The sequence below is a fragment of the Podarcis bocagei genome (assembly GCF_964188305.1).
Source record: "Podarcis bocagei genome assembly, chromosome: 7".
NCBI lineage: Eukaryota > Metazoa > Chordata > Lepidosauria > Squamata > Lacertidae > Podarcis > Podarcis bocagei.
Window position 1 is genome coordinate 60,986,115 of NC_138132.1, and position 15,065 is coordinate 61,001,179.

The 15,065-nt window shown below is 44.3% G+C and overlaps 1 protein-coding gene across 1 annotated transcript in view; it reads left to right on the plus strand.

Annotated features, from left to right (window-relative positions):
• Nucleotides 1-15,065, plus strand: part of ITFG1 (integrin alpha FG-GAP repeat containing 1) — a 119,763-nt gene that overhangs the window by 84,142 nt on the left and 20,556 nt on the right. The window contains exon 14 of the mRNA XM_081201179.1: nt 947-1,025. Coding sequence (XP_081057305.1) covers nt 947-1,025 — 79 coding nt within the window. The remainder of the gene's footprint in view (nt 1-946; nt 1,026-15,065) is intronic.

Below are 15,065 nucleotides of genomic sequence, written 5' to 3' on the forward strand. Positions count from 1 at the left end.
GAGCTAGAGAGTATTTCACTGGCAAGGGGTAGCTATGAAAAATATGTCCCGGTAGATGACAGTGATTGAAATTCTGGACTCAGAAATAAGATAGGTGGTGACCAGGTAAAAAGACTGAGAAGACCAAAAAGGTTAAAGAAGCTAAAACAGACAGAAAGGAGAAATGGACACATTTAAAAGATATGTAGGAGAAGCTTGAGCAGAACATGATTGAGCAAGTCACAACAAGGTGAAATTGTGTAACCAAAGTGATGCTCAGGAGACGAATGGAGTGGCAGACTTGAATAAGGCAAAAGCGGACTCCATGGTACCCCTTCCAGTGCTAAAAGAGAGAGGCCCACTAATAAAAAGCCTGGGAAATGGTTGCACAACCATTGTGTTTTTCAACTTGCATAAGCCCTTTTCCTGGCATCTGCTCTTCTTATCAACTGTCAGCCTGCAGTCACTCATCTTTTAGACTTGCATTAGCTGATGAGAATAAGTATCTTCCCTGGAAACATTTGCTGTTTTCTGCATCATTGGCTAAAAAGAACTCCGAACATTCCTTTTCCCACACCAGATTGGACTTGCAACTTTAAATGCTGTTATGCTCGTTCAAATCGACGTCAGAACACAATGACTAGGTTAGTGCTGGGTTGCTTTGGAACTGCTGTCTTCTCTTTGCAATCACAGTACATTCAGAAGAGCACGTACAGGAGCAAATTGACAGCCATATTGTTAGTTTGGTAGGGAAGGGTAGGCACCCCTCGTGGTTATTTGCCACATGAAAACAAAATTGTATTCTAGTCTCAGAATATCAACAATAAATCATTGTAGAGTTCCCAATATTGCGCACATCAAAATGAGTCTGCAGTCATTTCATGGTGGGGTGTTTTTTTTCCTTTGCTGATTTTTAAGCTTTGAAAAGAAAAGGGGAAATAATCCAAGTCATTATCTTTCATTCCAGCCCTTCGGTGTGAATCAGCCTGGACCTTACATTATGTATACCACAGTGGATGCCAATGGATACTTGAAAAACGGTTCAGGTAAGACTTCTTTCTGTTGACTGCTTTCAATGTGAGTTTCCCAATGTGGGGCACACCAGCAATGGTTGTGGGGGGGGGGGTCTCTTCAGAGAAAGGGAACCAGTTGAAGAAAGTGGCAGTTGCCTGGATTCACCAAACCCTCCATGTAAACACAAGAGCATGGCAGGCAATGATAATCCCATAAACCAGTGGTTTTTGACCAGTGTGCCATAGCACCCTGGGGTGAATGAGAGTCAGGGGTGCCAAGGGCAACACTGGCCTCTGTCCCTCTCCTTTCTTTCCGCCTCTGATGCCCTCTCGCATGTCTACCTCCCAAAGGCTTGTGTGACTATTTACCTCACGTTCATCTTTGGCCAGAGGGGAGAGGGAGGAGGCTGAGGGAACACTCCACAAGGGAGGGTGCTCAAAAAGGGGTGAGGGGCTGCTGGCTCTGCAAGCAAGGGAATATGGACAGGATATCCTGTCTATGCAAATTTGATGCATTCTTGAGAGAGCTGGCATTCTTAAAATAGTGGTTCAGATACTAGACAGCAGAAGCAAAGGAACAAAATAACGAAATAATCTCGGTTTAAGACCCATTATGGATCAAGACTAAGATACTTGAACTTAGATCCCATTGAAATAAGTGGGGCACGCAAATCAGAACTTAAGTGTGTCTCACTAATTTCAGTGGGCTCAAGTTCAGTTACCCACAATTTGTTCCTCTCTTAAGTTTTGTCCCATCAGCATCGTATTCATCAAACATATTTTAAGAACCTGAATTGTTAAACGAGAAAACAGTGACAAAAATGGATTTATAACAAATAGGCATCTTTCAGTTTTTCTGTTGTGGGTGCTGTGCTTTTGTTGTTGCCAGTGTAAGGAACAAATAGTAGCCAAATTTCTATAGAAAAAAGAGAGTAAAAAATAAAATGTCATACTTGCTGTTATCCTGCCCCCTGCCCCACAGACACACACACTTGTAGCTAGCTAGACTGTTGGATGTGAGCTAATCAGTCTAGAGTGTTGGTGTGGAAACACATTGAAGTGTCTCCCAGAGTTGTGAGTTTTTGTTTGGAGAGCTAGAATGGCTAGAAAAATGGTCCTGGGTGTAGAGGAAAACAGCTTTGACTGCCTAGCAGAGTTATTGTGATGGTTGTTGTCAAGGGAGATCATTGAATGATGGAAGAGATAGAAATGTAACAATCTAACATCAATAGCTTTGGGCATGTTTTTAGCAAATTACTTCGAAAGATGCTACCCCGGGGTTAACGCTATCAATTTCTAAATCATTTTCAATTTTTATCTACATTTGTTATCCTAGGGAGTATGTTGTTGTTTAAAGGCCCTGTCCTGTCTTTTACACAGCTCTGCCTGCTTGTTTCAGACTTGAGTCCCCTTGATAGTTAATTTGCTGATAGGAGCCCACTTCTTTACTAAGAGTCAATGGTAATGATGACCCATGAATATACATGACTGTGCTATAATTGTATTCTCCAAGAGTTGTGACTTTAGGCAAATGGGTCCCCTTTTCTCATCAGAAAAGTTATGTGCCCTTTTTTTAGGAATGGGAGAATGGATGATGTTTTTCTCTATATTAAAAAAAAAGCTAGGTTGTTAACCTCCTTATTAGGGCAAGGATGTGCACAGTTAATGCAGCTTTGAATGAATGTATCATGACCTTTATTTACTCTTAATTGCACTCATTTGGTCTGTTTATGCAGTCATGACTTCTTTTTCTGTTTACTTTTTCACTCTGCTGGTCATGAATGATAATGGGGTCAGTGCAATCTCAGGCTTGCAATCCTTAATATTTCAAGGGAGCTGATGCCTTGTAAACGCACACAGGGTTGTGGAACAGCTGGCTGCAGGTACCCATATAATTAAGCAGATTATAATAAGCATCTCATATACAGACAGGGTGGTCATATTTTAACTATTCAGAACTGGCAGCAGACCGGATCTCTGCATGAAAACTGTCAGTCTGGGTGGTTTTATAACCATGTTGGCTTTTAATAAATGAAAACATTTTTAGCACACAGATGGTAAGGAAAACCTGTCCCTCTGATAGGAGGACAGAGGGAGAGGTAGAAAACCAGCCTGGAGGTTGTACCAGCAGAGAATTCAGCTCCCTGGGAGCCAAGCTTGTCTAAACTTCCATCAGACTGACATACATAGACTAAGTAGGGCAGGCCACAATGATCAATAACAGGGATCTTTTGAGGACCCAGCCTTTTTACATGGATCCAATTTGGATGTTCATTAGTTCCAGTTATTTCAAAAGCCTGTGCAGCTTGTGACATGCCATCAGACATGTGACTTGTGGTTTTTGCCCAGGGGTCATCCAGAATCTCTCTCACTCCAATTTCCTACAGGATTTCAGTATCACAAGTACGAGCCATTTGTGCTTCTGAAATACCAACAGCTAATGACCATTCACAGCTGCTGCCTTCTGGGGTCAGTGCTGCCTGAAATGGCACTGTCACATCTAGAAGGGAAGGCTTGTGGCTGGCTGCTAAAGGGCTCAAGCCTCATGATAAGAGATACGATGACTCCAGCACAGCTTAGATGGCAAAGAAGCATGGTTTATTCAAATGGATCAAACCCCAGACAGCGAGTGTTAGTATGGGTGAGGTGATGAATCATACATAATTTCTTTCCATAGTGAAAACGGTAAAATGTTGCCATCTTGGTAGTTTAAAAATCCATACATCTTATAAATATATCCCCTGCTTCCTCAGTGTTAGCAGAAACCCAGGTTCTAATCTATATTCTGTCTGTTTTGAAAGTAGTTGACACTTAATTCGTCAGAGCAGAATATGAATGTTTAACTAATGATTGCAGCAGAGGTGAGGAACCTTTTAAGCCTAGCGAGACAGATCCTTCACTCCCCCACTCGCAGGAGGTCACTTTGGTCACCTGTCAGTCTCCTGTCATCAATGTGGCCCACTTTTTCCTTTGTGATGTGGCTTGTGCACTGCAAAGGAAATTCCCAGCCAGTCCACATAGGACTTGAAGTCACCGCTGATGAATACTGACTTCCTTCTCCACTTTCCTAAACTCCACTTGGGACCAATCCCAGCAGGGATTGCGTTTAGCACCAAATTTTAGGAACAATAAACACAAGCCCCACTTGCCAAAGAGCAATCAGGATCATATTTTCAGGCTTCCAATTGTTCTCTTGCAGTCATATCTTTATCTACGATACACCTGATGTTGTATATAAGAGATTTTCAATCTGTGTGTCACTCCCCACACTCCTCCCAGGGCTGGAAAGGGGTTAGTTTAACGTTCGGTTTGCTAGTAAAACTGAATTACTGTGTCGCGAAACGATGCATGTCTAAAAAGCGTGTCGCCAACATGAAAAGTTTGGAAAACACTATTGTATATGATGTCAGAGGTGGGGCTGCCTTAGAAGGAAACAGCCACGTGGGCCTAACTGCTGGGCCTAATTAGACTCACAAGTCAAAGGTTCATCACTGCTGGTTTGGAGCATGTACTGAGAATTCTAGGTATTTAAAACACTCCTTAACAGTTAACCTGTTAACAGTTAAATTTTACTAGGCTCTTTCCCAAATCACAGGTGGTTCAGAAACAACTTAATTCAAAGCTGCCTGAGCAGTTCTTAACTCTGACCTGAGGGTCAAAGGAGCCCTTCTACAAAGAAACTCTTAAAATAAGGAATTATTTGTTTTGGAGCGGGTCTAATTGCATTTAGCAAATAACACTAGCAAGGCACTATGTAGCTTCAAATCATCCGAGGCCTTTTAATACATGATACAAATATGTCAGATATATATATAATTCCAGGTACCATGTGTAATGTAGTGAATTCTCAAGAAAGAGAAGCTGGTGACCTAGATGCCAATAAAGTAATGTGGGATGTTAGACTAGCACTGCAGCTAGCCTGCAGTCAGTGCAAGGAAAGTCGTTATCCTTAAGCAATAATTGTTAGGAGCTGGTTTGGCAACTATATTAACGTGGAGGAGAAGAGGTCTGTGAAAGTTATTATTGAGGTTTTTTCCAGCCAGAATGCTGCTCGCTAACATGAAATGTTCATGAACGATGAACTTTCATTTGAACCAAAAATTGTAGCCCTAGATAACAAAAAATATTTCTTTGTGAAAAAGGGCTCGACGAAAAGGGTTCTGGTATAATAGTTTTCTTGTACGATGGTCTGTCATTTCAGAAAAGAAATGCTACCAACTTGCTTGCAGAATGTATGTCTGGTCAGAGCATTTTTTTGTTGTATGTTTGTCAATAAAATGATGTTTGTGTTCTATATGTTAAAAATATTAAAGACTCAGCCTGTGACCAACATCTAACGTACAGCATAGCCTTGGGGAAAAAGTGAACTTTTTGCTGTAGCTTAGTTATGCCTTCTCAATATCCGTCAACCTACACTGTGCAGACGTTCATCTCAAACACATTTTTAATACTGTTAACCTCCTTGGGCACTTCACCAAAGACACCAAGAAAGCCCATCCTCTAGGAGATCAGTTCTTATAGAGATGTGGAGCACAAGGTGCAAAAAAGTGACGTTTTTCAAATCAGGGCCTAAATAGAAAGCCTTGTGATTTCTTACATTATAAAAGAAAAACAATTAATATTGTGTACCCTAAATTTTCCAATGTACAGTTCATAGTATAATTAACTTTGTTTTTTAAAGATTGCAGGAGGTCAATCTTTTGCAGCCCTCTTTTACACAGTAATGTATAATTACCTTCAAAATTTTCTGTCCTTTCCATTAAAAAAATCATGTCTTGTTAGACTTGAAAGGTGCAGCTGTGGAGTCCTGTCAGAATTATTTTACAGAATAGAATAGTAACAGTTTTATTTGTTTGGCTATAAGCCATAACAAAGATAAAAGATACTCAGAGCTGAGCCACAAATTTGACCCCTAATTTCCTGGTTGCCAACACAAATAGAGAAATAAGGAAGGTAACACAATTTTCCTTGTCCGACAGCAAAAGACAGTAGTTGGGGATAATGGTGGACTTGTTAAGTTGTGTGCTGATAGATGTTTGACCTATCTAATTCCTTTCTCCAACCAGGAATCCCAGTAGCACAGGAATTCGAAAATTAGCCCCATGGCATATGACTATTTATAGTCACAGCCACCTTTAGAAAAGCTAGTGCCGCTTAGTATTATTCTGATGTCACTGTGATGGCTGCCTAGATAAATATTTGTAGATATATTACTGTGGTCAGCAGAAGGAACCAGAGGAACTGCTTGCCCCACCCTGAGAACCTGTAGCCATTGTTGGACTACGGCTCCCATCACCCCTAACCATTGGCCATGCTGGGCGATGCTGATGAGAGATGGAGTCCAACCCAACCAGATGAACCCTGTGCTCTTGATGGCTTAGGGCAGTGGTGGCAAACCTTTTAGAGACCAAGTGCCCAAACTGCAACCCAAAACCCACTTATTTAACGCAAAGTGCCAACACGGCAATTTAGCCTGAATACTGAGGTTTTAGTTTAGGAAAAAACTACTCATACATTAGGGAAAATGTAACCCTTTCCATTGATATATAATTTTAGGGTATAACTCAGTGCTTTTTTCTATTAAAAATGTTTAGGGATACTCTCATTTTGACTCAAGAAAATCGCCATCAGGGGAAATAAATACAGTTCTAATTGGAATTTCGGGGTTTGCATCCCCCTGTGTCCTCACAGAAAAAAAAGCACTGGAACTAGTCCCAAAAAAGTAGTATTATGAGCCGTCAAACCTTGGAAATACACTTTTTCCAGAAGGTGCACTGGAGGGCTGGTACTAAGAGCCACTAAGAGCTTCTGGGGGGAAGGGAATTGTCCTGAGTTGTTGAGCTTTTTTGGGGGGAGGGTTCCATAAAATCGTTCAACACCATCACAGACTTACACCAATTGTCTCCACCACAACGGCAGCCAGTCGAAAACAGCACTTGACACAGCCACCAATCACATGCACTAGCGATGCAGGGAATCTCCTGCTTGTGTCTTTCAGGAGCCCAGAGGAGCCAGAGAGCACCATCCTAGTCCATGGGTAGGCAAACTAAGGCCCGGGGGCCGGATCCGGCCCAATCACCTTCTCAATCCAGCCCATGGATGGTCTGGGAATCAGCGTGTTTTTACATGAGTAGAATGTGTGCTTTTATTTAAAATGCATCTCTGGGTTATTTGTGGGGCATAGGAATTCGTTTGGTTTTTCATCTTCAAAATATAGTCCGGCCCCCCACTAGGTCTGAGGGACAGTGGACCGGCCCCCTGCTGAAAAAGTTTGCTGAGCCCTGGCCTAGTCCCTTCGTGTGTGCACTCTCTCTCTCACTCTCTCGCCCATAGACCCGTTGCTTCCACACTCCCATCCCCTCCTTCCATGACAGCTGGTTGGCGGGTGCACAACTTCACCCAACGCTGCTGTGGGCAGAGCGCACTCTACGGAGCGTTTCCCACCCATAACGGCATGGGGGGGAGAAGCCACCCACTTTGCAAACACCCAGCAACGTTCCTGCTTTGGCGACTGCGTGGGTGCCCACAGAGAGGGCTCTGAGTGCCCTCTCTGGCACACATGCCATAGATTCACTACCATTGGCTTACGGTCATAGTTGGCTTGACCCCACTGCAGTATCTTCTAGTATCTAAAATTCTTATGCTTTGTCAAGCAGATCTTCTCAGGAGCTGGGGGAGTTAATAGTGTGTGAATTGCAAAGGTATGTAGGTGGAGGAGTGATAACTTCAAGTTGCAATAGAGCTCAGCCCAGAATTAAAGCCTTATGATGTATAAATATTGATGAATTTGTGAGATTAGTTTTTAAATATTAATGGCCCATTGTTTGCAAGCAATATTATAGTCAGCTTCTTGAGTGTCAGGCTTCGGTGTCGCTCTTCAACCTTGCCATCAAACAGATGATGATTAACTTATTAGCGCCTAGCATTTACTAAGCACTGAGCAATAAAACCTAGGGTAATAGACTATTCCTTTCCTATGGCTTACAAGGAAAGGAAATTTTGTTTCGAAACAAACACAGATATGAAATTAGTTCATCATCTTACCCCAAGCTATACATTAATAAATTATAATTAAAATCATTCCTGACATTTATATCTAGCATTCAGGGTGTTCAAAGTGTTTCGCATATGTTGTTCCCGTAATCCTTTCAACAGCCCTGCGAGGCATGTCTATATTTTCATCCCTGTTTTGTAGGTGTGAAGCTGAGGCTCATAAAAGGTGGGCTGTCCTGAGGCCGCCTGGTGAATTGGTAGCAAATGAACTAGGGTTTTTCCTTCATTCCCAATGCATTGTGCATTTTGTTATGCTAAGAATGCTTTTTTTTCTAATTTAAACACAGGACATAGGTATGCTGGTGGCTTGTATCCAATTAAGTCCCACTGAGCAGACTCTTCAGAATCAATGGACTTAAGTTATAATAATAATAATAATTTATTATTTATACCCCGCCCATCTGGCTGGGCCTCCCCAGCCACTCTGGGCGGCTTCCATAAAAACCAAAAATACAGTAAAATGTCACACGTTAAAAACTTCCCTGAACAGGGCTGCCTTAAGATGTCTCCTGAATGTCAGGTAGTTGTTTATCGCTTTGACATCTGCTGGAAGGGCGTTCCACAGGGCGGGCGCCACTACCGAGAAGGCCCTCTGCCTGGTTCCCTGTAGCTTTGCTTCTCGCAGTGAGGGAACCGCCAGAAGGCCCTCGGCGCTGGACCTCAGCGTCCGGGCAGACTGATGGGGGTGGAGACGCTCCTTCAGGTATACTGGACCGAGGCCGTTTAGGGCTTTAAAGGTCAGCACCAACACTTTGAATTGTGCTCGGAAACGTACTGGGAGCCAATGCAGGTCTTTCAAGACCGGTGTTATATGGTCTCGGCGGCCGCTCCCAGTCACCAGTCTAGCTGCCGCATTCTGGATTAGTTGTAGTTTCCGCGTCACCTTCAAAGGTAGCCCCACGTAGAGCGCATTGCAGTAGTCCAAGCGGGAGATAACCAGAGCATGCACCACTCTGGCGAGACAGTCCGCAGGCAGATAGGGTCTCAGCCTACGTACCAGATGGAGCTGGTAAACAGCTGCCCTGGACACAGATTTGACCTGTGCCTCCATGGACAGCTGTGAGTCCAAAATGACTCCCAGGCTGCGCACCTGGTCCTTCAGGGGCACAGTTACCCCATTCAGGACCAGGGAATCCTCCACACCTGCCCGCCTCCTGTCCCCCAAAAACAGTACTTCTGTCTTGTCAGGATTCAACCTCAATCTGTTAGCCGCCATCCATCCTCCAACCGCCTCCAGACACTCACACAGGACCTTCACCGCCTTCACTGGTTCTGATTTAAAAGAGAGGTAGAGCTGGGTGTCATCCGCATACTGATGAACACCCAGCCCAAACCTCCTGATGATCTCTCCCAGCGGCTTCATATAGATGTTAAAAAGCATGGGGGAGAGGACAGAACCCTGAGGCACCCCACAAGTGAGGGCCCAAGGGTCTGAACACTCATCCCCCACCACCACTTTCTGAACACGGCCCAGGAGGAAGGAGCGGAACCACTGTATAACAGTGCCCCCAGCTCCCAGCCCCTCAAGACGGTCCAGAAGGATGCTATGGTCGATGGTATCAAACGCCGCTGAGAGATCCAGCAGAACTAGGAAACAGCTCTCACCTTTGTCCCTAGCCCGCCGGAGATCATCAACCAGTGCGACCAAGGCAGTTTCAGTCCCATGATGAGGCCTGAATCCCGACTGGAAGGGATCCAAATGGTCCGCTTCTTCCAGGCGTGCCTGGAGTTGTTCAGCAACCACTCGCTCAATCACCTTGCCCAGGAATGGAAGATTTGAGACTGGGCGATAGTTGGCCATCGTGGCCGCATCTAAAGATGGTTTTTTAAGAAGCGGTTTAATAACCGCCTCTTTCAGCGGGTCTGGGAAGGCTCCCTCACGGAGGGAAGCATTCACCACCCCACGAAGCCCATCGCCCAGTCCTTCCCGGCTAGCTTTTATAAGCCAGGATGGGCAAGGATCCAGGAGACAGGTGGTTGGTTTCACTCGTCCAAGCAGCCTGTCCACATCCTCGGAGGTAACAGACTGAAATTGATCCCACTCAACTTGACTAGACAGAACTCTAGCACTCTCCCGCCCCGGCCCTGCTCCCACGGTGGAGTCTACTTCTTCCCGAATCTGGGCGATTTTATCTGCAAAAAACTTTGCAAAATCATTGCAGGAGAACATGTGGCCCGTACTGGGCCCCGATGTTGCAGGTGGTTCCGCTAAATTGTGAACCACCTGAAAAAGTCTCCTGCTGCTGTTTTCTGCAGATGCAATAGAGGCGGTGAAGAAATTCTTCTTCGCCGTCGCTATCGCCACTTGGTAGGCTCGACGTTGAGCTCTAACCTGTGTCCGGTCAGATTCGGAATGAGTTATCCGCCACCGGCACTCTAGCCGTCTCAACGATTGTTTCATTGCCCTCAGATCCGTGGAAAACCACGGGGCTGTCCGGGTTAGAGTCCCTTGATTTAAATAGGTCTACTCTGAGTATGAAGGGACGCAGGTGGCGCTGTGGGTTAAACCACAGAGCCTAGGACTTGCTAATCAGAAGGTCGGCGGTTTGAATCCCCGTGACGGGGTGAGCTCCCGTTGCTCGGTCCCTGCTTCTGCCAACCTAGCAGTTCGAAAGCACGTCAAAGTGCAAGTAGATAAATAGGTCTTTAAGTAGATAAATTGGTCTTTAAGGTGCTACTGGAAGGAATTTTTTTATTTTGACTATGGCAGACCAACATGGCTACCTATCTGTAACTAAATAAATAGGTACCGCTCCGGCGGGAAGGTAAACGGCGTTTCCGTGTGCTGCTCTGGTTCGCCAGAAGCGGCTTAGTCATGCTGGCCACATGACCTGGAAGCTGTACGCCGGCTCCCTCAGCCAATAAAGCGAGATGAGCGCCGCAACCCCAGAGTCGGTCACGACTGGACCCAATGGTCAGGAGTCCCTTTATCTTTACCTTACTCTGAGTATGTCTTATTCAGATAGAACCCCTGTGCATTTTAGTGCAGACAGTTTCCTTTTTTAAGTTTTTGTAGTTTAAGCCCTCTCTCTGAAGATCAACGCTCACTTTTGTTTTGGTTCTGTTTGGCTAGAAATTATCACATTCAAGTATCAATCACCCAGCTGAAACTTGATTTATTTTCTGAAGTGAAGGGGGATTAGGCAGGGTTTCAGCTTTTAAACAGAGCTTCTTGCAGTTTGGGAAAGACTTCCTAAGTGTCAAACTAAATATTTGAGGGAAATCAATTATTTGCAGAACTGAGATTCATTCAGATGCTCCCGTGAGCAAGAAAGGCATACCATCATCCGGTACAAATTCCAAAGTAAACGTAACTCTGCTAGTTTAAACAACAACAGGCAGAACAACAAACGAGCCCTGTGGCACCTTCACAGTGTTATTGTGGCATCAGGGCTGCCATTCAAGCTTTTAGACCTCCGGCCTATACTGTGCTATCACCGCATTCAAAGCACTTTGCAGAACGAATTGCTGTCGAATAAAATTCCACCGCCCCAAGGACTGTGCTGCTTAATTCAGATTACAGAAGACTACAATGAGCAGCTTCTATAAGCATCTGTCATTCTCCTCTATTGCTAGAATTCTCCCATTTGTACTTGAATAGCAGGGGACCAGCAACGAAACCTGAAAAAGATTTGAATTATTATTATTATTATTATTATTATTATTATTATTATTATTATTATTATTATTATTAGCAGGTTTCCTAAACTATATTTTTGGCTGCAGTTTTCCTGTACTATTAAGAGAATTCTCTTCAGACTTTCTTTTCCTAACTAGTTAGGAAGCTGTGTCTATAATGTTTCAGAGAGACATGACTAATCACTGTTAAATTCTGTAACATATTAACCCCGTGGCTCTGTCCGACAAGCATGAAAGGGCCGCAAGAGCATATCTCTGTCCTTAGCTCTGGGATCATTTTTCTTCTTGATTCATTGCTCTTTATGTCCAGATTCAAACTAGATTCCACAACCAATGCCTTATCACTGAGTTTTTGTTCTTTGCTGGCAATTTTTAACCCTCCTTGGCAGTCTGGCCTTTCACCTTCTGCTGAGCCAGCATCTTCGTTAGCCCTTCTGGGCTTACACCGTTTAGTAATGCCATGATTATTTAGCGCCATTCTAGGTCCTTGAACTTATGATCTGCAGTAATAGTGCGAGCTGCGTACAAGTTGTTTGCAGCAATTTTACCAATATAGTTATGATAAATACGTTTTCAGCAGCATGTAAGATACAATCAATTCATGGAGCAGAAGGCTAATTCTCATTAGGGAGTCCCCTCTCTTTTGTACTTGAGAGGCAGCGCTTGAAAGGAATGCTTACAGGAGGCAGAATGTTCCTTAGAAAAGGGAAGGGAGAACATGCCCTAGGGCCAGGGATCCAGTTTCAGACAGGGTCCAGAATAGCTGCATAGAATGCATCAGGGGTGGGTACCTTTTTCAGCCCAAAGTCGCACATTCTTGGGGGGGGGGATAAACCAGCAGTGAGCATGACCAGAGGAAAAAGTGGGCGGAGCACTGAATACAAATTTTACCTTTGTACAGTAGGCTAGTTTTTGCTATTATTTATTTCCAGTGGTACCTCGGGTTAAGTACTTAATTAGTTCCGGAGGTCCGTTCTTAACCTGAAACTGTTCTTAACCTGAAGCACCACTTTAGCTAATGGGGCCTCCTGCTGCCGCTGTGCTGCCGCCAGAGCACGATTTCTGTTCTCATCCTGAAGCAAAGTTCTTAACCTGAGGTACTATTTCTGGGTTTGCAAAGTCTATAACCTGAAGCATATGTAACCTGAAGCGTATGTAACCCGAGGTACTACTGTATTGTGTTTATATCCCACCTTTTTCCTCCAAGGAGGCCAAGTTGGTGTACATGGTTCTCTTCCTCCCCATTTTGTCCTCACAGCAACCCAGTGGTATAGGTTAGGTTGGGAGAATGTGAGTGGCCCATGGTCACCCAGAATGTTTCATGGCTGTGTGGAGATTTGAACCTTGGTCTCACAGGTCCTAGTCCAACACTGTAACCCAGTGGGCCTCAAACCGTTTTTTCTCTGGGTCACACTATCAGAATAAAATTTTGCTTGCACCACACCAAATTTTGTATTGGTAAGAAATATGTTGGGAAACAAAAAAGAAACTACTCCTAGCAGTGGCTGATTTGTAACATAGAACACAACTATTTTATCATACGATCATGGGACATCCAGAAAATATAAAACAATGCAGCTCCATAGGAGCTTGAATCGTTCCCAAAATATAATTATAAACAAGCCTCTTACATATGTACCTTAACTACAAACTCCATGAGAGGTGTGAGCTTGCTTTTACCAGGTAATCTCATTTTTATTAGGTATAACTCGAGACAAACAAACTCTAATCTCGCCATCACCTCAAAGAAGCCTTTCTGTTTTCTGATCTTTCATATTTGTCAGCGTTGAAAATCCCTGTTCGCAACAATATGCCATGGAGAACGGTAGAAGAATAGCCAGTTCTCTTGAAGAGAGGTGTGGATACTGTTCTGGTTGTATATTCCCATCCCACCCACCCCAAAAATAAGCTACTGTAGTGCAGAGCTTTCCAAACTTTCCATGTTGGTGACACACTTTTTAGACATGCATCATTTCATAACACAGTAATTCAGTTTTACTAGCAAACCAGAGGTTGAAACTAATCCCTTTCCTGCCCTGGGAGAAGCGCGGGGAGCATTCGCGCAACATACCTACATACTGCAGCTGACACACTAACGTGTCATGACACACAATTTGGAAACCTCTGCTGTGCTGTGCTGAGCTGAGCTGAAACGTTTAAATATTTCTTTGATTGTCCTTGAATCTTCCTGGCACGTTCTCCTTCCTGTCCCCCCACACCAGTGTGGCATACCACAACCTTTGAGAACCACTGCTACACCACTCTGGCTGACTTCTACACACACACTCACACACACACCTCTCCCTGTCTCTCCTCTATCCAGGAAAGCAAGAGTCATTAACTGACTTCAAGGACACATTACACTGCAGGGGTCAGCAACCTTTTTCAGCCGTGGGCCGGTCCACTGTCCCTCAGACCATGTGGTAGGCCGGACTATATTTTGGAGGGGGGGGAATGAACAAATTCCTATGCCTCACAAATAACCCAGAGATGCATTTTAAATAAAAGCACACATTCTACTCATGTAAAAACACCAGGCAGGCCCCACAATTAACCCAGAGGTGCATTTTAAATAAAAGGACACATTCTACTCATGTAAAAACACGTTGATTCCCAGACCATCCGCAGGCCGGATTGAGAAGGCGATTGGGCCGCATCTGGCCCCTGGGCCTTAGGTTACCTACCCCTGCATTACAGCCTGCCAAAAACTCTCAACAAGGGTGTGAAGCAAGCTTGGGGGGGGCAGTGTGGCCTTGGGAAAGGACCAGAGAGAAAGGCCTGGCGGGGTGCATTTGGCCCCTTGGCCTGAGGTTTCCTACCTCCGGAATACGTTTTTCAGGCAAGAATAATACTTTCCAACATAAAAAAGCTTGTAGTTGTGCCAGCATCCCTTGATTAAATAAAAGGCATAATCTTAACCATGTGCACTTTTGCTTGAATTAATATGGCATCTATATTACTAACTGCTGCCAAGTGTGAGGAGTTCTAGGAAGCGAATAGTGATGGAGTTTTGAGAATAGTAGGTGGGTGGAAGGGATAACAGGCTAATACTGGAAGGCGAAGCTAGAGAGATGGGGGGGGGGGAGTGACAACTGTCAGCCAGGGGAGGGAGGGATACTTGACTGGGAAAGCAGCGAATGTTCGTAAATCGGAAAAGAGAGTAGGATGAAGGTTGCAAGGCCAAAGTGAGGGGGAGTGAAGAAAGCATAACATGATGAGTCTGCAGACTCATGCCTGAAAAAAGAAACAAGTTGCATCCCCTTTCAAGGAGGAGTGCCTCTGTAGAAGAAAAATGGAGCCTTGTACTACCATCAGAAGATGGGGGTACAAAAAAGAGAGGGGGGAATGTGACTGGCTTCTCTCCTCTATTTTTTTCTTCTA